Source organism: Pollachius pollachius (genome assembly GCF_949987615.1).
Source record: "Pollachius pollachius genome assembly, chromosome: 12".
In the NCBI taxonomy this organism is placed as follows: domain Eukaryota; kingdom Metazoa; phylum Chordata; class Actinopteri; order Gadiformes; family Gadidae; genus Pollachius; species Pollachius pollachius.
The window spans coordinates 15,060,648-15,083,045 of record NC_136945.1 but is presented as its reverse complement, the minus strand read 5'-3'; the positions used below and the strand labels follow the sequence as shown (position 1 = coordinate 15,083,045).

At 44.0% G+C, this 22,398-nt stretch overlaps 3 protein-coding genes across 3 annotated transcripts; 1 reads left to right on the top strand and 2 right to left on the bottom strand.

Moving 5' to 3' along the window:
- Positions 1-587: 587 nt before the first annotated feature.
- atp6ap1la (ATPase H+ transporting accessory protein 1 like a) lies at positions 588-8,510 on the bottom strand (the record flags this gene model as incomplete). The annotated part of the gene is made up of 8 exons (XM_079747658.1): positions 8,414-8,510; positions 5,734-5,768; positions 4,965-5,038; positions 4,685-4,747; positions 4,093-4,247; positions 2,939-2,989; positions 2,504-2,747; positions 588-827 (listed from the first exon to the last, which is right to left on the bottom strand). Exons 1-8 carry the CDS (start codon positions 8,494-8,496, stop codon positions 588-590), a joined length of 945 nt encoding a protein of 314 aa, XP_079603784.1. The 5' UTR covers positions 8,497-8,510.
- Positions 8,511-9,268: 758 nt separating this feature from the next.
- On the top strand, positions 9,269-11,031 carry rps23 (ribosomal protein S23). Its single transcript, XM_079747397.1, has 4 exons — positions 9,269-9,313; positions 9,823-9,982; positions 10,286-10,406; positions 10,850-11,031. The coding sequence occupies exons 1-4, from the start codon at positions 9,310-9,312 to the stop codon at positions 10,994-10,996; spliced, it is 432 nt and encodes a 143-aa protein (XP_079603523.1). The 5' UTR covers positions 9,269-9,309; the 3' UTR covers positions 10,997-11,031.
- Positions 11,032-11,167: 136 nt separating this feature from the next.
- dennd6a (DENN/MADD domain containing 6A) lies at positions 11,168-22,392 on the bottom strand. The gene is made up of 19 exons (XM_079747396.1): positions 22,012-22,392; positions 21,487-21,525; positions 19,709-19,751; positions 18,715-18,827; positions 18,470-18,550; positions 18,060-18,165; positions 17,895-17,974; positions 17,405-17,464; positions 15,785-15,840; positions 15,462-15,584; positions 15,135-15,230; positions 14,465-14,559; positions 14,303-14,368; positions 14,151-14,215; positions 13,945-14,034; positions 13,616-13,779; positions 13,348-13,450; positions 13,075-13,149; positions 11,168-12,876 (listed from the first exon to the last, which is right to left on the bottom strand). The coding sequence occupies exons 1-19, from the start codon at positions 22,243-22,245 to the stop codon at positions 12,745-12,747; spliced, it is 1,821 nt and encodes a 606-aa protein (XP_079603522.1). The 5' UTR covers positions 22,246-22,392; the 3' UTR covers positions 11,168-12,744.
- Positions 22,393-22,398: the final 6 nt, after the last annotated feature.

The following is a 22,398-nucleotide window of genomic DNA, read 5'->3' as shown; positions in this document are numbered from 1 at the left end:
ATGAGACGCGTCAGCGTAAACTGGCTCAGTTTAAATAGTTTGATCTTTGAGTCGAGTTTAGGAGGAGAATCTTTACTTTCAGGAATGCCTCATTAGCATTGGGCTTTAACGCTCCAGTACACAGGAAAACATCTGCAACACTTGCAACGCAGACACTGAAAGCTCATCATGTGTTGACCACCCAATGGGGACATATTATACCACCAGGTGTGAGTGTGATTAGCCTTACAAACCGCTTTGGAAATCTGCCCCATATGACATCACTAGTGGGCGTGTCTATCTAGATTTGTGCTGGACACGCCCACTAGTGATGTCATATGGGGCAGACTTTCGAAACGGCTTGTAAGGCTAATCACACTCCCACCTGGTGGTATAATATGTCCCCTTTAAATGTTCTGGGTTTGATTACCCTCAATCCCTGCCAACCTGCTCCTTTGAGATACTACTGAAGGGGCCGCCCTGTGTAGAGTTGGACAGGTCGATCATCCATTATCCTCCATCCATCCATCGTCCATCCATCCATCGTCCATTATCCAGAGGAGGAGAGCCAGGCCGGAGGACTCGAGGAGAACCAGGGGACCCGCGCTCTACGGGCTGTTCTTCTCGGCTGAAACGGTGTCGGAGTCGGGTGCGCGGGGGAAGTACACGGTGGTCTTGTGGTCGTAGTCGTCGACGTGCCGGAGGTGCACCACCATGTGGAGGGCGTAGGCCAGCACCAGGAGGAGGATGAGGGAGGAGATCAGACCCATCAGCACCGCCGGTGTCAGGAAGGTGGCGCAGTCGGCCGGGGACGAGAACTTCCCCGAAAACACGTTGAATGCCTGGAGCTGCCAGGGGAACCAGATGTTAGAATAGATGGAGATACCAGGGGAACCAGATGTTAGAATAGATGGAGATACCAGGGGAACCAGATGTTAGAATAGATGGAGATACCAGGGGAACCAGATGTTAGAATAGATGGAGCTGCCAGGGGAACCAGATGTTAGAATAGATGGAGGTACCAGGGGAACCAGATGTTAGAATAGATGGAGGTACCAGGGGAACCAGATGTTACACTAGATGGAGATACCAGGGGGACCAGATGTTAGAATAGATGGAGATACCAGGGGGACCAGATGTTAGAATAGATGGAGATACCAGGGGGACCAGATGTTAGAATAGATGGAGCTGCCAGGGGAACCAGATGTTAGAATAGATGGAGCTGCCAATGGAACCAGATGTTAGAATAGATGGAGCTGCCAGGGGAACCAGATGTTAGAATAGATGGAGCTGCCAGGGGAACCAGATGTTAGAATAGATGGAGGTACCAGGGTGACCAGATGTTAGAATAGATGGAGATACCAGGGGGACCAGATGTTAGAATAGATGGAGATACCAGGGGGACCAGATGTTAGAATAGATGGAGATACCAGGGGGACCAGATGTTAGAATAGATGGAGATACCAGGGGGACCAGATGTTAGAATAGATGGAGATACCAGGGGAACCAGATGTTAGAATAGATGGAGATACCAGGGGGACCAGATGTTAGAATAGATGGAGGTACCAGGGGGACCAGATGTTAGAATAGATGGAGATACCAGGGGGACCAGATGTTAGACTAGATGGAGATACCAGGGGGACCGGATGTTAGAATAGATGGAGATACCAGGGGGACCGGATGTTAGAATAGATGGAGATACCAGGGGGACCAGATGTTAGAATAGATGGAGATACCAGGGGGACCAGATGTTAGAATAGATGGAGATACCAGGGGGACCGGATGTTAATACAGTGGGAGATACCAGGGGGACCAGATGTTAATACAGTTGGAGAAACCAGGGGAACCAGATGTTAATACAGCTGGAGATACCAGGGGGACCAGAAGTTAACACAGCTGGAGATACCAGGGGGACCAGATGTTAACACAGCTGGAGATACCAGGGGGACCAGATGTTAACACAGCTGGATATACCAGGGGGACCAGATGTTAGAATAGTTGGAGATACCAGGGGGACCAGATGTTAGAATAGTTGGAGATACCAGGGTGACCAGATGTTAATACAGTTGGAGATACCAGGGGTACCAGATGTTAGAATAGTTGGAGATACCAGGGGGACCAGATGTTAGAATAGTTGGAGATACCAGGGGAACCAGATGTTAACACAGGTGGAGATACCAGGGGAACCAGATGTTAATACAGCTGGAGATACCAGGGGTACCAGATGTTAATACAGCTGGAGATACCAGGGGTACCAGATGTTAATACACTTGAAGATACCAGGGGTACCAGATGTTAATACACTTGGAGATACCAGGGGTACCAGATGTTAATACAGCTGGAGATACCAGGGGAACCAGATGTTAATACACTTGGAGATACCAGGGGTACCAGATGTTAATATACTTGGAGATACCAGGGGTACCAGATGTTAATACAGCTGAGATACCAGGGGAACCAGATGTTAGAAAATAACCAAATAGAGACGACAGGTAGTGAGACAGACAGGTAGAGAGAGAGGTACCTGGAAGTCTGTGAAGGTGAGGCTCCAGAGGCGCGCGGGGTCAGTGCTACCGCTCGCCACGAGCAGGGGGCTGTAACGGGGCAGATTGCTGACGTGCTGACAGTGGTAGGACGAGGTGGCAGGAGCGTACACTTCCGTCACGTTGAAGCGCGCCTCCTCGCTCCAGTTGTAGTGCAGGGAGACACGGTCCAGGGAGAACCAGCTCTGACCGGCAGACTCATAGAATTTACTGGACATCTGGAGCCTGGGGGTGGGTGGGGGGGAGATTAACTCAAGCCTGCCGCAGCCATGGGCCCCATTCCCCTCAGGGTCATCAGGGGTAAATGAGGTAGTAGTGTATAGTAGTACTAACTTATTTTTTCCTTTGTGCAATTCTTCAACTGCGTGTCAATGTAAATATTTGTTTTCCTAAATATAGATATAAAGATATTTAACCTTATTGACAGGGCTCTCAAATCTTCAACATCTCCAAACTTCAGGATCAGTCTGAGAGAGAGAGAGAGAGAGAGAGAGAAAGAGAGAGATTTAATTAATCAAATTGTTCTGCCTCGGTAATCAGATTAAGGATTAATACGCAATATTTGTAGGTGTGTGATGGGACTGACTGGGTCTAGTCCTTTAGACTAAGGTCTGTGATAGGACTGACTGGGTCTAGTCCTTTAGACTAAGGTCTGTGATAGGACTGACTGGCTGTGGTTCTATAGGTTTAGCTGTGTGATTTGACTGACTGGCTGTGGTTCTATAGGTTTAGCTGTCTGATTCGACTGACTGGCTGTGGTTCTATAGGTTTAGCTGTGTGATTCGACTGACTGGCTGTGGTTCTATAGGTTTAGCTGTGTGATTTGACTGACTGGCTGTGGTTCTATAGGTTTAGCTGTGTGATTCGACTGACTGGCTGTGTTTCTATAGGTTTAGCTGTCTGATTCGACTGACTGGCTACGGTTCTATATGTTGAGCTGTTTGATTCGACTGACTGGCTGTGGTTCTATAGGTTTAGCTGTGTGATTCGACTGACTGGCTGTGGTTCTATAGGTTTCGGTGTGTGATTCGACTGACTGGCTGTGGTTCTATAGGTTTAGCTGTGTGATTCGACTGACTGGCTGTGGTTCTATATGTTGAGCTGTTTGATTTGACTGACTGGTTGTGGTTCTATAGGTTTAGCTGTGTGATTCGACTGACTGGGTGTGGTTCTATATGTTGAGCTGTGTGATTCGACTGACTGGGCCTAGTCCTATATGTTGAGCTGTGTGATTCGACTGACTGGCTGTGGTTCTATAGGTTTCGGTGTGTGATTCGACTGACTGGCTGTGGTTCTATAGGTTTCGGTGTGTGATTCGACTGACTGGCTGTGGTTCTATAGGTTTAGCTGTGTGATTCGACTGACTGGCTGTGGTTCTATATGTTGAGCTGTTTGATTTGACTGACTGGTTGTGGTTCTATAGGTTTAGCTGTGTGATTCGACTGACTGGCTGTGGTTCTATATGTTGAGCTGTGTGATTCGACTGACTGGGCCTAGTCCTATATGTTGAGCTGTGTGATTCGACTGACTGGCTGTGGTTCTATATGTTGAGCTGTGTGATTCGACTAACTGGGCCTTGTCCTTATAGCAGACGGACCCCCTGGTGTCCACGGGGTTGTCAGGGGAGAAGGCGCGCTGGGTCAGGTCCACCAAGCTGTTGTTCTGGTAGCGCAGAGCGATCCTCCGAGCCCGGAAAAGAATACACGGCTTGCCATCACCCATCACCTGATGAAGCAGGTAACACATAGGTGCTATTGGGCTTACCATCTCTAACCTTATACGTAAACTTAACCATCTCCAAACTAGCACCTTAACAAACCTTCTCTAACCTTATACGTAAACTTAACCATCTCCAAACTAGCACCTTAACAAACCTTCTCTAACCTAATACGTAAACTTAACCATCTCTAAACTAGTACATTAACAAACAATCTCTAACCTAATAAGTAAACTTAAACATCTCTAAACTAATATGTAAACTTAACCATCTCTTACCTAATATATAAACTTAACCATCTCTTACCTAATACCTTAGAGAACCATTTGTAACCTAATACCTCAACTTAACCATATCTCTTTTACCAGAGTTTAATCTAAACTATTCTACTCATCTAGTGTTTATAAACTAGTGTGGAGATGTGAGGGGTGCAGAACTACTCTACCTTGAGGGGAGGGAAGGGAACTGCAGCTCCGGGCGTCTGCAGTAACCTCCGGGATGACCCTGTCTGCAGACAAACACAGTCAGTACTACTGCATTACCAATACTACGAATACATACCAGTACAGACTATACCAATATTCTGAATCCAAATTTTTCAGAATAAATTAGAAGTAATATAATATTATGAACATTTTCTATCAAATGGATGAAGGGTGGTTGGATTGACAAATGATGGATGGATAGATGGATGAGCTATTGATTCGATTCTGAGAGATGCTTACCTGCAGTAAACGTCTTAGGGTGTGGCCAGCAGGTACATGGCCCTCCCCCCTTCTCACCCCCACAAGTTCCGAACCTGAGAGACAGAGAGCGAGCGAGCGAGAAAGAGAAAGAGAGAAAGAGAGAGACACACACACACGCACACACACACACACACATACACACACACACACACACACACACACACACACACACACACACACATACACACACACACACAGAGCACGAGAGGGCAAGAGAGACACAGAGGGACACAGAGAGAGAGGGAGGATTAGATTTAATCTCTAATCAATAAACTGGAGACACTTCACCTGTCAATCCTCTCATCTCACACAGAACAGTGTCCTTCAAACACATCTAGTATAGAGCAGAATATATTTCACATTCAAAGAGCTTCATCAGCATAGGAAACGTACATTTACCTTGTTAAAGCAAAGAAAGTATAATAAAAATATATATATAATACATCACAAATTAAAATATGTGCATATATAGATCGAAGATAGAAAATATATAAAATACATAACAGAAAGAGTGCATTACAAACAAATCCCGATAAATAAACCCAACAACACATTGGTAAAAGAAAAGAACAGGAATTCAGGGTGCTTCCTGATAAGCCTACCCAATCACAGAGCCTGTGATTATGGTGGCGTGGTGGAAGTGGTTCACTCAGAGGGAGCAGCAGCCAGATGGAGCGCACCCCCCCCTCCAGATGGATCAGAATGTCATTGGTTATCCAATACGTTATTATAGAATATAGATAGTTACCATTTATCCCGGAATTCAGGATCGATGGAACAGCCCTTCAGAGAGAGAGAACAAAGAATTATGAAATAATAAAAATAAAAAATGATATCCTAAGCAGTGAAACAACACATTAGTGTAGTATACTGTCTGACAGATGGGTCTTTGGACAGGCCGAGAGGCAGCCAGACAGGCAGACAGACAGACAGAAAAGCTTTTAATTACAAATAACCAGAAATAGTCACTGCAGAGCAGGCCAGACTTTGTTTGTTGTGTAAAATAGATACAAGTGTTTTAGGTTTTCTTTCCCGTAAAATTTCTTTGAGTTCTTTTGATTTACTGATTTGCTGGAGAGAGGCGGCGGAATATTTTTGTGTTAAACCAAGCTGTAAAATAACCTGTAATTATACGATGAATTTAAATTTAATGAGATTTCAGACCAATCTAACTTTCGGAGCCTTGTAAACCCATGAGAGTTGGGTAATTTGTGTGCATGACACAAACAAAACAATTAATATTAAATTAAAATATCCCATTAGAAACCAAAGGCAAGCTCTGATCTACACAAGGAATAGAACCCCGTAACCATTGTTAGTGCCTTGCTCTACCTACAGAGCTACACAAGGGGAAAAACCCTTAGCCTACAGAGTTAGTGCCTTGCTCGAACTACTGAGCTTCACAGGGGATATAACCTCTAACCACGCAGTGTTAGTGCCTTGCTCTACCTACTGAGCTAAACAGGGAATAGAACCGACAATGCAGTCCTTGGTTGACAGCGGTTACACTAATACACAGCACTAGGCAGTCGTGTGAGTGTTGCTACACATGATGGATGAGCTATCCGAAGGAGAGCGGAGTTGGTTGGGACAGGATGGTTGGTTTAGTGTGTTGGGAGCCTAATCTGCCCTAGATGTGGGCTGGAGCGCGGCGAGCGCGAGCCGCCTGGGTCAGCGACTGCTTAGACCTCGGCTCCAATACGCCACCAATTAGTTCCTTCTTCTGATGTCTGCACCAATCAGAGTCACGCTGCAGCTCCCGAAGCCCATGGGGTCAAACTGACTCAACCAACCGTGGAGAGGAGGAGGAGACCTCACGTGATGAGATGTTCCTGTGTGTCTGGTCGGCCGTCACCATGACAGGATTATGGTGATAGTGTGAGACTGCAGGTAATCTGTCAAGTGTCATGAGAGATCTCAGATCACATGACCAAACAGGGTCACCTGAATCCTCATCTCTTCCCCCTCCCACACCTGGATCCCCCTCCCCCCCCCCCACAATCCCTCCTCCTCCAGGGAGCATCATAGAAATGAATCATGTAACAAAAACGTAATAAAAGACAGTAAAAGACCCAACCTGATCTCCAGGTTTAAGCTTGGTGATAACGATTAACTAACGGGATTTCCATTTAGACTGATTCATCCAATAAAGTGTATCCAATAAACCCAGATCAATGGAGGTAATCCTTAAGAGTTGATCTCCTAAACTCTTTGATCCCATTGAAAAGATCTTGTGAGATCACCTCAAACAGCACCGAGCCACTCGTTCACTCCCCGCCTGACCCAGATCTGAGTGTAGACTAACTTACCTGCAGAGTATACTAACCTACCTGTAGAGTATACTAACCTAGATATGAGAGCAGACTTACCTACCTGTAGAGTATACAAACCTACCTGTATAGCAAATTTACCTATCTGTAGAGCAGACTAACCTACCTGTATAGCAGAGTAGAGTAACATACCGTATACCTGCAAGGACTAACCTATCTATAGAGATACTAACCTCTCTGTTAAGAGGACTCACCTAATAGACTTACCTTCCTGTGGAGCAGCCTACCTTACCTAGGGTAAAATAACCGTATACCTGTAGACTAACCTACCTAGAGTATATTAACCATTTACCTTTAGACTAACCTACCTGTATAGTTAATAACCAAATACCATTAGACTAAGTTAGCAGACCCTTTGAGTATTTGATCAGATCAATCTCAATATTCAGAAAATAACATGCTGCACGGACAAAGGACCTCTAGGCAAACATAGAGTAGTGCGACAATATTAACATAGTTAATGTTATATATTATGTGGTACTACTACAGTAGTACTGTGGTACTACTACAGTACCACAGTAATCAATCAGTACTACCAAAGTTCTACCATACTACTGTTGGAACCGGGGTTCTATGTTAGTACTGTGGTACTATGTTTGTGGTACCGTTGTAATCTAATAGTAAAGAGTACTAACATAGAATTACAGTACTCACAGAGTACCACTAATCCAGTCCTTACATATAACCACAGAGACCACTAATAGACATTAGAAATGATATATTTCCAATCCTGTCCTCTGTATATTCTGATCAGTAACATGCGGTTTAGACACAATACATCATCATCATCACACACACACACACACACACACTTTTATCTCATGCTGTTCTATAATCCGTCCTTGGTCTCTGTTCGCAGTCGACCCTTTTCCGCGCGCCATCTCTCTCTCTCTCGATCTAACTCTCTCACACAATCTCTCTCTCTCTCTTTCATTCTCTCTCTCTGTATATCTCTATCGTTCTCTCTCTCTTTCATTGTCTCTCTCTATCTCTCTCTCTCTCTCTCTCTCTCTCTCTCTCTCTCTCTCTCTCTCTCTCTCTCTCTCTCTCTCTCCCCCTCTCATTCCTTCATCCTCTCATGCTCTTTGTCTCCCTCACCTGTCTCCCTCGGCGGGCTCGTGGCAGGTAGCTAGCTGGGAATACAGGGACAGAAGAGCCCACAGCCAAGCGCGAGCTAACATCCCGACGTGCTGTAGTTACAATACCGAAACACACTGCGAATTCCTTCTCTCTCGCTCTCTCTTTGACACAGTCTCTCCTCCCCTCTTTTTCTCTATCTTGCTCTGTATGCCAGCTGAGGCTCTCTACATCTTAATCTGATTTGATGACAGCTCGGGTCTCCAAACTCATATGATTGTTGCTGCACGAAGCCAATCAGAACGCGATAACAGAGACAGTGGGCGGCAACCTTTCTTTTGCCACGCCCGTTGATTTACGCGCACTCATCACACGCGCGAACACCAGTACGCACGCACTGTGCATCAAATATATTGGTAACATGAGATATTGCTTGTTTGACCCTTTCTTTATTGATCAAAGGGTGTATAAATTACGAATTAATTCATCGTTGTCAATCGTTGCATTAAAAATTGTTGTTGTAATAATGTAATAATATACTGGACTAAAGCAAACGTCATAAAATATTATATATGAACTGTATTGATAGCCATCCTTGATTAACAGATCACAACAAGTAACAAGGATTAAAGAATGTTAAATAAATGTTAGATTTATTTATATGTATTTATTATATATAATATTCTCTACATTTAAATATTATAAAATAAAACATTTATTATATAAACATAAAATTTTGAAATCTATTTTCAAATCACGGAATAACGTAAAAAGCGTTTAATTCCGATGATTTCATCAAACCACTCTAGTATTTTAACCAGGCGCTAACAGGACACCTGCCTCTGGGTCCTGGGAATATTCTTAGCCGCGGTGCATCTTGGGTCCTTCCTTTCCAGTCCCGTCTCTGATCTGCAAACATGGGTATGAAACGTATTCCTCTAATAATTCATCCAAAACACTTTAATATTCCTAATATAACCCTCGACGTAACATACAATTGTCTGTTAAACGTGTTTGGACTTGATCCAACCGAGGAAGTATTATCTAAATGCCTTAATAAACGTTTTTATTGTGGATGGTTCCAACAACGTGGGGCGGCCATAAAATGCCGATAGCACGATCATGTTAGCATAACGCTAACACTCGGCGTTCATTAAAAACAGCGTTCTTTATGGATATTCCTATAATTTAGACAATTCAATGTAGTAAACACGCCTTTTATGTCTCTGTACACCAAATTGTAAGTTAGTGTGGTGTTACTTGCCGTTGTCTGTTAGCTTGGACTCATCGGTAGGGCTACTAGTTCAGTGGTCCATACTGAGCAATGCTACTTGCATGTTTTATTTCCAGCTTAAAACGTCACCTTCATTAATTTCACCATGTCCCATTGTCCCAGAATTTTTGAATGACTGATTGTGTTTGTGTTCCAGGAAAGTGTCGCGGTCTGCGTACAGCCAGGAAGCTGCGGAACCACCGTAGGGAGCAGAAGTGGCACGACAAGCAGTACAAAAAGGCTCACCTGGGCACTGCGCTCAAGGCCAACCCCTTCGGAGGAGCTTCCCACGCTAAGGGCATCGTCCTGGAGAAAGTGTAGGTGTATTTTCTGGTCTTGTTTATGAACTGAAACACTCTCAAAAATTATTGGAGTGAATCGCTTACAACATCCCTTAACGAACAAGCATCCCTCTTATGTTTTACTTGTCAGTTCTCAGTGTTCTGAAAATATTGGATGCTTAAAATGCCCACGGCAACAACCTGTCAATTATTACGATCAACTCAAAACGAGGCATTGAGAAGCCACAGGCATTAAAGTTTAAGAAAGATCGGACAGTAATGTGAGTTAGCGGCAACCCCTCGTTGTTATGGTGATTAATGTTTTGTTTCTTTTCCCAGTGGTGTTGAGGCCAAGCAGCCTAACTCTGCCATCAGGAAGTGTGTGAGGGTGCAGCTGATCAAGAACGGCAAGAAGATCACCGCCTTCGTCCCTAATGACGGTTGTCTGAACTTCATTGAGGTGAATATGGTGTCATTGATAAACCCGCTGCACTCAAACTTGTGAAATTGCAGTTCAGTCCAAACTGTTCACAATGATTTGCATTTAAAGTATTTGATCCTCCTAGATGCAGATTTTGGTAATTTCTGAAGTTGATGCGTAATGCATTATCTTTTGCAGAAATTGTAAGATTGAAAACCTACTTTTCAGAAAAAGCCATTCAATCTCGCCTCTGATAAATAGTTGTACATTCTAGACTTGAGACTAGATGGCTTGCTGGACAGTGAGAATAACTATTTGGGGAACTAAGATGGAAAGGTTGAACTATACTTAATAAAGATGGCTGACTCGTGTCTACTAGAATTTGGGTTTAGTTTACTTTCCATGTAGAAGGTTCTGCTCAACCAGTTCTACCGGGTGTTGGTCTTTGTACACATGTTGAACTTGTGACGCCCCCCCTGCAGGAGAACGACGAGGTCCTGGTGGCCGGGTTCGGTCGTAAGGGCCATGCCGTGGGAGACATCCCCGGTGTCCGCTTCAAGGTGGTGAAGGTGGCCAACGTCTCCCTGCTGGCTCTGTACAAGGGCAAGAAGGAGAGGCCTAGGTCTTAGACTGTTCACCGCTCAATAAATGCTTTTTCAGTCCAGTCTTTGTCCGTCTCATATTCCTGGGTGAATCCGCTGCTGTAATAGAGTTGATTAACTAAAGGCACTGGTACACTGACAACCCTGTTAGGACTGACTGAGATGGGATGACATGGACAACCAATTATATACACTGGTACTGCTCAGCCCTGTTGTATTAACTGAATACAAGGTTCAAGATTTGCCATAAACAAGAGTGGCAGTGCTTGGTGCAAGAGCTCTAATTGTCAATCTTATCCTCAAGCTAATTTACATATTGCCAAAATATTTCAGGGCTGGGCTACAAGTAAACTACATGCATAATTCGCAGGAGTTGGGTTTATTTGATGCTAATTATTGGAGATTAGAATGGTTGCTACTGACAGTTCAGTAGCAACCATATACAAACCTGAGCACAAGGTATGGCAAATTGTTACCTTAGGAGGGAACCATGTCTGATTTGCCTAAAGGGAAATTGACATTCAACCAATTACATAGAAACAAATAAATTAAAGTGAAAGAATATCCAGTCTTTGTAAACGTTGTATTGGACTGCTTTAATGCAAACGAGTTGTGCTTCTGCAAGGAACACAGTGACGGAACATTTGAATTGATCACTTGATGCCATTGGAAAATATTCTGGTAGAATTCCTGAATCCATGGTACACTGGTTACTTCAACTGGATATGAAACTGAGTCTATTAACACACCATATCAATCACTGCAACACACAAATTCAAACATTAGTATTGATCAATGGGTATTGTGCACATGTTTATATTAGCACAGCTGGTAATGACAGCAAGCTAATAGCTTGCATGGATAAAATAAAAATAAGTTCATCCATGATTGCAATAGTAAAAACTTCTAAAGTAGCAAAATAGTTATTAGTACATATTATTGTAAACATTTATTTACACCTATTCTGCACAATGCACCCACCATAGAAACATGTGAACTATATTTACACATTTAAAGATTTGATGGTTGCCAAAAACCAGATGTTAGGTTTACCTGCTTTTCCTTATTGGTTTTATGTGAAGGTAAGTTGGGCTTTCATATATTACACATGATTCTTAAATATGTATACATCTTTACTGTAAATATTCCTAATACATATAGTATGTGGGTGGTCATTTTATTAATATGAGTATTGGTCTAGACTTTTTTGTTGAGTAACAAACTTGTGTATGGTTTTCTTGAATAAGGCACAGATCCTTTTCAAACTGATTCCTGTCTTTCCCACAAAATAATACTGATAGCACCAAAACTTTTATCAAATAAAGTAAAAAATAAAATAATTGAATACTTTTCGAATGTATTTTATGTCAAATATTAGTAAGGACCAAGATCTGAATGTAAAGAAGAAATTCTCTATTATTGCTTAAGGGAGGATAAGGGAAAGCATGGTCATTGGACCCCAACTAATGGTTTTAATTGGCTCCTGTTGAGAGAGTGTTCATTAAAAAAAAGATTCTGATACTCCATGTGCCAGCGCGTTGTTATCCAAAGCACACGTGTGTAGTGTGTGTGATAACGGCTGAAGCCCAGCGCACAAGTTCACTTAAAACCATGTCACTGGAGCACAGCCTGCTCTCTTCACGTGAAAGTCGAGAGGTCAAAGTTCAGACAGTCTCCACTGTTTGTACAAACGGTTAAAAGCTTCTACAAAGAAGATGGCTTCTCCATGTAGTGTTTTCCGTTTTACATGAGGGGGCCCTGGGAATCTGGAGATGTCAGGGAGTGGAGGGTCTGTGGAGGATGCCCTGCAGGTCCTCCGGTAAGCCCAAGATGATGGCTTCGATGTGGGCCTGAAGTTTGGACACCGTCCCTGGACGAACAGGGAGATGGTTCTTCTCTGCCTGCGTCTGAAACACATGATGGAGTAATCAACCCCTAATCAAATCAATGTCAATGACATAGCAATGCTTTTCTAGTTTCCTATAGTAGATAGTCAAGGTTTATAATATCTAATATACAACATCTAGAGTATATATGTTGTATATTAGATATTTAGACAAAAATAACATCAGCCATGGAGCCAGCCAGTCAGAGGTCAGTTTTACCAGTTTGTCTTTGAGCTTGAGGACCAGGTCCACTTTCTCCACCTCTGTATGCTCCAGAGTCCTCAGCTGTAGGTCCTACACACACACACACACACACACACACACACACACACACACACACACACACACACACACACACACACACACACACACACACACACACACACACACACACACACACACACACACACAAACGTTTACCTCCTTCCCATCTCCTTATCCCACAGGGCCCCACTCCCTCACATCACACAGGCCCCCCTCCCCCCTCCTCACCTCCTCACACAGGGCCTCTAGGTGTAGGGCGTCCAGCTTCTGGCTCATCTCTCTCTTCCTGTTCCGGAACCAGCCATCAAAGTTAGGACACCTGAGGAACTGTCTGCAAACACACAAACACACACATGTAAGGTAGCAACAGCAATGGAGGTTTGATCAGAACCCATCTGGAGACGGTTTAGTTAGTTAGATACACAGGGGTAGGTAGACATTGACTTGGTTGTCTACATTTGTTGGTTTGATGATTGGTAGGAGGAGTTTCCCTCACCTGTACAGACCAATCCAGTCTCCCTTCAGTCTGGAGGTGAGCTGAGGCCCCGCCTTCTCCAGGGTCTTCATGAACTCGTCCTGCAGGAAGGGGCGGAGCTGAGGAGGGCTTTTCCATGGAGTGATGGACTTCTGGAGGGGCATGAGACTAGCTACATAGCGCTCCTAGAATAAATAACACATGCATTAACATTATATATACACAAACACACACACACACACAGACACACATTTACATGAGGACATAATACACACACACATATGCATGTGTGTGTCTGTGTCTAGCATAGGACTGGTTATGACTAGTATATACGCAAATATGGTTATTACCAGAGGAATGATGAAGCTTTGCGTCAGTTCCAGGAAGTAGCGACGGAGAATTGCATTCTGAGCTGCTGACGGCCTTTTTTGCTGGACACCCTGAAACACACAGACAGATCAACACACACGCACGCAATATCCCAGACAGATCCACACACAGACAGATCACCACACACGCGCAACACACACGCAGAGGACAGATCATAATTCCTCACCTTCTGAAGTTGTTTGAGGATGTCTTCGTCTTTATTGAGGAAGGGCTTGAATGCACTGTACACCCCTACAATGAACACACACACAAACAGGTGAATACGTGGGGGGGGGGGAGAGAGGAAGAAGAGAGAGAGAGAGAGAGAGAGAGAGAGACCTGTTTTGCAGTCCAGAGTTTTCAGGTTCTTTAGTTTCCTGACTTTCATCTGCTTGGCCATCTCTCCTGGGACACAGAGTGAGAGAGTACATGCACGCGTGAGTAAGGAGGCAAGCATGTATGGGTATCTGTTTAAATAATATATATTTATGCATGTGTTACCTTCTTGCTTCATGTCTCCTATGCGTACGATGTGAGGCCAGTGCTGCAGCGTCTTGGCAAAGAAGGGATTGGTCACTCCTAGGATGACAGAGGGGCTGGCGGCAGAGAGAGAGAGAGAGAGAGAGAGAGAGAGAGAGAGAGAGAGAGAGAGAGAGAGAGAGAGAGAGAGAGAGAGAGAGAGAGAGAGAGAGAGAGAGAGAGAGAGAGAGAGAGAGAGAGCCAAAGAGAGAGAGAGAGAGAGCCAAAGAGAGAGAGAGAGCCAAAGAGAGAGAGCCAAAGAGAGAGCCAGAGGGAGAGAGCCAAAGAGGGAGCCAGAGGGAGAGAGCCAAAGAGAGAGCCAGAGGGAGAGCCAGAGGGAGAGAGAGAAAGAGAGAGAGCCAGAGAGAGGAGAGACCGAGTGAAAGCCAGAAAGCAAGGGACAGAAAGAGAGAGACAACAAGACAGAGACACTTTTATTGTACAGCTTTGTATTTTTGGTGGGGGTAGGGTACTGGGGCGTACGGGTAATGGGGTAGGGGTAATGGGGGTAGGGGTACTGGGGGGTAGGGGTACTGGGGGGTAGGGGTACTGGGGGGTAGGGTCACTGGGGAGTAGGGGTACTGGGGGATAAGGGTACTGGAGGATAGGGGTACCTACGGCGCAGGGGGGTAGGGCTAGCAGGGGTACTTACGGGGCCTGGGTCCTAGTGGTGTACTCTTTAAACTCGCTGTCGTGGATGGTGAAGTAGGGACGGAAATCACTGCAGTACCGCAGGGGAGAGAGACAACTAGAGACAGAGAGATAGATATTAGTGTTTACCATTTAGAAAAAGAGACTGCTAAAACCTGAGAGAGAGAGAGAGAGAGAGAGAGAGAGAGAGAGAGAGAGAGAGAGAGAGAGAGAGAGAGAGAGAGAGAGAGAGAGAGAGAGAGAGAGAGAGAGAGAGAGAGAGAGAGAGAGAGAGAGGATCAGGGACAGACATGACAGACAACATTTTCGCCACGCCTCTAACGCCAACCTGATCAATGCCAGCACAGTATCAGACGACTCGGCCGGCGACGGTGCCATGACAACCAGGGGCTCCCCTAGCAACACCAGCTCCCACAACATCTGGATGTGGAAAAACACTGGATGGAAACACCTGTAGGCAGAGGGAAAGAGAGAGAGAGAGAGTGAGAGGATAAAGGCTGCTCATGATTTCCACAGTTGATTTTGGGGACTACAGTACAGGTCAGATGCCGGTCCTAAGTGAGCCAGCGGGGGCAGCAGTGGTGTTGGTGGTATTTGAGAGCCTATAGGCTGGTGGTGGTACTTAGCCAGCAGAGGAAGAGGACAACTCACCTGAAGAGGTCCACCTCGTGGATGGTGGGTAGGACAATAGACACCTGGCTGTCAGTCTACAACACACCAAACACAATTGTGTTAATGTACAACACACACACACAACACATTATTAATAATCTACCACACACACCACATTATTTATCCACACACACACACACACACACATTATTATTAATCTACAAAACTACAACACTTTATCAGTACATTAATATTAATCTAACACACACACACACACACACACACACACACACATTATTATCAATCTACAACACACACCCAAACTGAATCAGTACTTTATCATTATAGAGATATACATTCTACCTCTTATTATCAGTGTGGGTTGCCCCTATGTCAAAGGACTGTGACATAGCAGTGGCTAGATGTAAATGTATGTAGTGTAATTAATGTTGAGAATTCTAAGTGATTGTAATTAGGGATGGGGATCATTAATATTTATTGATATCGATACCATTTTCGATACTCCTTAACGAGTCTTTATCGATACCACTATCGATACTTTTCTATTAATAGGTGGAAATACAACGCATTGTATTTTGAATTAAATGTGTAATTCTTAATAAATATTGACATCAGTAATTTCAATTATATAAACTAAAATGTTTAGAGCACTATACAACTGTATTAGTAATACAGAAACATGAGTTATACAGTATTATTCATGTTTCTCACCAAAAACTCAATTTACCGTTTCTTTATTTTACATTTGAACGCATCATGATAACCGAATTAACCTCATTAAAACGTTGTTTTAATGAGCCAACCTCAACACATCATCACGCAGCTTTTTGTAAACTTTATTTACCTTTTAAGATAACTAGCTTGTATGCTGCCGATTACAACACTGATTTCACAATTGGATTACTATTTTTAACTGACTGGACTAGCGACAATGTCTGTGTGCGATTACCGCTCGTACTTTGAGTGGATGATTAAGACGGGCCTGTCTGTGGTGCGACAGGAGAAGGAGGAGGCAGAATCTTTTCAACTCGAAGACAGTCAAAGGTACTGCATTTGGCCTTTATTTGATTAACAATGCTAATGTGCTTGGCCATTGAGGTTGTGTTCTCCCCTTTACAATAAATGATTTTCGCCCTTTTCTCCCGTTCAGCCATCCTCGCAAGCAAAGTAAACTGCCACACTTCACTTGTTTTACTTGTAGTTCCTGTTTGCTTACAATTCCATTCAAAAACATTGGTGGACACGCTGCAGTGATTGGATTGATTAGATTTAAATGCCGTGACGCGACTCAAGGGACACAACATTATGTTACAGGACCTATGGGACAAAAATAATAATAAATGAACGACAGGACTCGATAGTGGTATCAATAAGCCCAAAAGTTAATGATTTTCGGGTTTTGAAAAAGTGGAACCGGGTCCTTGATAGAACTGGGTTTCGATCCCCATCCCTAATTGTAATGTATGCGTGGGTTTTATTGTATGGAATGTGTATTCATGCGTGTGTGTGTGTGTGTGTGTGTGTGTGTGTGTGTGTGTGTGTGTGTGTGTGTGTGTGTGTGTGTGTGAGATAACAAGCGTGCATAGCTGCGTGTGTGTGTGTTGTGTGTGTATATTCTCTTAATCAATAGTTTGTCACCTGTGTTGACTGGACCAGCTGTGAAGTACCCGGTTTGTCGTAGCAAGTCGGGATGCGAACCTACCACAGAAGGGCAGATACAGCAGAAAACAACAAACAAACAACAAAAAATCATTATACACAATTATGTTGTAAACCTGTAAACATTGTTTTTGAAATAAATACAATTAAAATGTTTACTGAATATAAAATATTTTTTAAAAGGTCCCATGACATGCCACCAGGTTCGAGTGTGATTAGCCATTACAAATCTGGCTCTTATGACATCCCAAGTGGGCGAGTGACACGCCCACTTCAAAAAGAGCCAGATTTTCAAAACGGAATGTAACGGCTTATCACACTCACACCTGGTGGCATGTCACGGGACCTTTAAAACTCGTGTTTTATTCTTCAGGATCTTTCTAGCTCTGACCTATTCACAGAAAGTTATTTGCATGCCCTGCCCAGGTGAGCCCACCTTAATGACCACGCTCTCCTCAAGTGAACCTACCTTTATTACCACGCCCATGATCGGCAGACTCAGAACGCGACCAGGATGGGGCGTTGGCCAGCGGTCTATGTCATTACAAGCTGTCAATCAAAATAAGAACAACATTAGGACATTGAAGGCCCCCCGTTGGTACTTTAAACACATGGACACACATATATTACGGACCAGCTTCTAGGCAGGGCTCCAGCTTGTCAAAGTACTCTGGAGCCAGGATCTTGAGTAGGGAGTGGAAGAAGGTGACGTAGGGGAGGCGGCTGATAAGCACTAGAGACTGAGAGACATACCCTTGATTAAACACTGGTATTACCAACAAAAGTGTTTATGTGTAGCTTGGCTGCAGTCTGGTCTCAGTCCAGTTGCCAAAGTACTATTTGTGTTGGTGGAGCCAACACAAATAAATAAACAAACAAATCTTAATCTGTTGTTGCTTATTATGGTTATCTAACAAATGGTGCTTGAAGAACTTTTGTATAAAAGTAATACCACACACACACCCACACACTGGCTTTACAAAACACATTCTTGCCTGTAAGCAAAGATGATATATTGATATAATATACACATAACCCACCAACCTTCTGGAAGTATCCTCTCTTCAGAGACTTGTCCCGTACTTGACGGAAGTACACGTAACCATAGTAATGACCCTGGTCCCTCTGGAACACACACACACACACACACACACACACACACACACACACACACACACACACACACACAATATGTTAGATGTCTGCTGCACTTGCAATTATCTCTAGCCGTGCGTGTGTTGATGGATACGTTTTTGTGTGTTTGTTTGTTTGTGTGTTGGTCCCCTGACCTTCAGACTGACAGGTGCATCTCTATCAGCGGTCTCAAGGAAGCAGCCCAGTGAGGACTTCCTGTTGGAGCCCTGGCGGAAACGAAAGCAGAACTGGGTGTCGCCAAGGCAACCTGGAAACACAGATCACATGGGTCAGAGAGCAGCATTCCAACAGGCTCCCGTGTAAATACATACACACAAACACAGACACACACGTACGCACATACATAGACATACACACTGTATAGACAGCCTGTTTAAAAAGTACCCGCACCACAAAGACAGCCTAATCATAAGACACACACACACAGTCAGCCTTGTTAAAACACAATCATGTCCCAAACCTGGAAATGGCCCCGAAGGCCATGATCGCATTGATACAATTTCACTTTAAACTTGGCTTCAACACGTTTCACGATTGCTTTTCCGGTCTATAATAAGCACATTTATTCGGCCAAATAAGCAGATTAGAAAGGTAACTAATGGTTTCTAAGGAGACCAAATGGAATAAAGAGCTAACCTTTGACCACAATAGAGATTAAGGACCAACTTATTGGACATTGGACTGCTGCTCTTGCAGGCAGAATTCTGCAACATTGTGAACTCCCACAGGTAGCCTCTAACTAATACCACTAACAATACCAATACCCAGGGAGTAGTCCACTCTCTGGATATAAGTACGGTTACTGGTTTTAGTCGGTGTAGCATTAGCTCAAAAGGTAGAGCAGGTTATCTGGCAACCAGAAGATCGCTGAAGCATGTTCCTGAGCAAGAGACCTTACCCTATCCGACGAGTTGGCTTTTGCCTTGCGGTGTATGAATGGGAGAAAGTGAGGCAAGCATTGTACAGCGCTTTGAGAGGCCACAGGGCTGAAAAGCGCACTATAAGTATAGACAATTTACCCTGTACTACCTGCATAATTGTACTGTTAATGGTATTAGTACCACTACCTGGGAATTGCTGTTGGTTGTATTCATAGTAACGTGGGTAACCATAGAAACAGGAGCTCACCAGAGTTGGAGTCAGGGAACGACAGATAGCAGATACTTGTTTTCTGGAAGAAAAAAACAGAGCTTCCATTAACAACACACAACAACAACACACTAGATCATTGGGGTATTCCATGAACGGGTTTAACAAACACAGAGTTAACGCTGAACTCTAGGTTGATTGACCCTGTGCCAACTAAACCAGAGCTGTCGGTTCCACCGCACGGGTTATGCATTACTTCAATCAAAACGGGGTTGGTTAACACAGGGTTGTGCGCGTCCACGCCAAACCTATAAAGACGTGATGTATGGATCATGGAAACCCTGATCGAAATGGCGAAACGGGCCGCTTATTTCAATGAAATGGAACTCCAGGTTCTCCTGGAGAGCTATGACGAGGAGAAGGACATTATCACAAGAAAAGGGAACGCTAAAGCCTCTGCAATCCAGAGAACCAAAGCCTGGCAGCAGATCGCTGACCGCGTAAATGCGTTAGTTACATGTCAAAAGCATGATCCTTAATATTTGAGCCATGAATCTATTAATATCCCAGTCAAGCATTCTTAACGTTCCTACCACATAACCCTTTTCATCTAAAAAATATGTACTCCGATGGCTCCCAAGCGGTCAGTGGATCAAGTAAAAATGAAGCATAAAAACATACAAACTGGTAAGCTTTTCCCACCATCGTATTGGTATATTTTGTCAGTCCAGCATTTAAATTGTCATACCATATTTGTCACTCCTGCATTTAAATAAGCCCTTTTTTTTAAGCCAATCGTGAAAAGGCCGACAGTCGGCAGGCTGGATCTGGCCTTCAAAATGTCTTGATCCCGTTGGAGGAGCTGGCAATAGACATAAATTCAGGGCGCCCTGGCACAGAGGGGGTACTTGGAGGTACCTCCTTAGAGAGTCAGGGGCCATGTGAGGGTACCCCACTGGTTGAATGTAGGTTTTTCTGTTTTTCTTGTATTTTAGATTTTGTTTGACTTCGAAGAAACACATGCAAACCGTGTGTGTGCCACAGCGCAAATGTTCCAAATGTTTTTTTTTGGTAATTGGGTAGAAAACCTAAAAGTGACAATTCATCAACTTTACAGATCAAGATGGATTAGTGCTTGTAATGGAGCCGCCGGCTACGATCGAATATTCTCTAGTGGATGTAAGTCTGTTAGAACTATTTTATACTTTCTGTTGTAAGCGCCTCTCGGCATAGTACTCATAGTACTAGCCAATATTGCTCTTTGTATGATAGGAGGCCGATGAAAATCTTGGTCTGGACGTGGATGGGTCATCTGAAAGGTTTGAGATGTGTTCAGCATCTCCAACATTATAGATAAAACTACCATTTGCAAAAAACGGAGGGCTACGCAAATAGTCTGGAGTGAACTGAGGCCAGGTCCTCGATTGGTAGTGTTGGCTATGTAAGGCTGGAGAAGACTATTTAAATATATTAAATATTTGCGCGAGAATCTATATCTCTCCAGCAAAAAGTCATCTGGATATGCCAAGATGTCGAGCCGTGGTCTTATTAATCGTTCCCGGTGGATTGCACGAATAATTTGCACTCCGATATCAACAGGCCTCTCATCAAAAGGGCATGCCATTGCGCAAAAACCTGCTCCGACCAGGTTTGATTCAGACCATATGTTTCTATAGTAACTAACATACCGTGTTCATTTTGGAACAGAAAACCTAGGGTTACCGCAAACCCTGGGTTAACTTACCCGGTTATGTGATAAAACCGGCTTTGTCGAATACCACTACACAACCCAACACAAATAGCACATGAGAACTTACCTCCTTCTCAGACAGCTTTGAGTGATGAGGGTATATAACCTGCAAGACAGAGCCGCAGATTAACAAAGACAGAACACAGCAGGGAAGAAATTTAAACGTTAGCAGAAAATAGTCACATTCAAGTCAACAATGAATTCCTCTTTTGCAGGGTCATCTCATATTGCTGCCTAACCTAATTCACTTTGTCGTTGAGCCTTTAGTAGGTATACTATGTTTTAGCATAGTACAGTACTTTATATTACAGTATAGAATAACAGTGTAATATCCAACATTAGTGACATGACATTAGTATTAGTAATAGTATTGCGTAGCAAAGTACTGACCGCTAGGACGCTCTGCCGTCAGGTGTGAAGTTCAGCTCCCTAATGTAGCACGGCGTAAACTTCTCACCTCATGTTTTTGCTGAAGATACGGTTTGATTTACTTGAAACGTGTTATTTAAGACCCAGGTTCAGTTTCAGTCGCGGGAAGTCGTCGACTTGGCTATTTAGCGTCACGATAATCTTTTGACTGTTGGGGTCTTACCTCCACCGCCTGGCCCAGCTCCAGATCGAAGCCCACCACACATATGCAATGCAGCCAGGCTGAGAAGCGGTCCCAAGGCAGTAGCAGCGGCTCCGACTCATCCTCGCCCCCCTGGCCGACTGGCAGCGTTATCTCCTCGGCTGGGGAGATACTGCTAGCGTCCTGATCTTCCATATCCTCCGGTTCTTCCACCACTTGCTCCCCTAACTCCTCGGGACCCGGCTGCAAAGCCATGGCGACCAAGCCCGTGAAGTAAAAAACCACCAAGAAGAACCCTCTTTATTTCATTAAGATGTGTGTCCAGCGTTTTCTTGTCCTTGTTTTTCTAAAGAACAACAGAGGGAAGAAGCGAAAGAACCGCTTAGCTTAGCATTTTAGCCAAGCGCG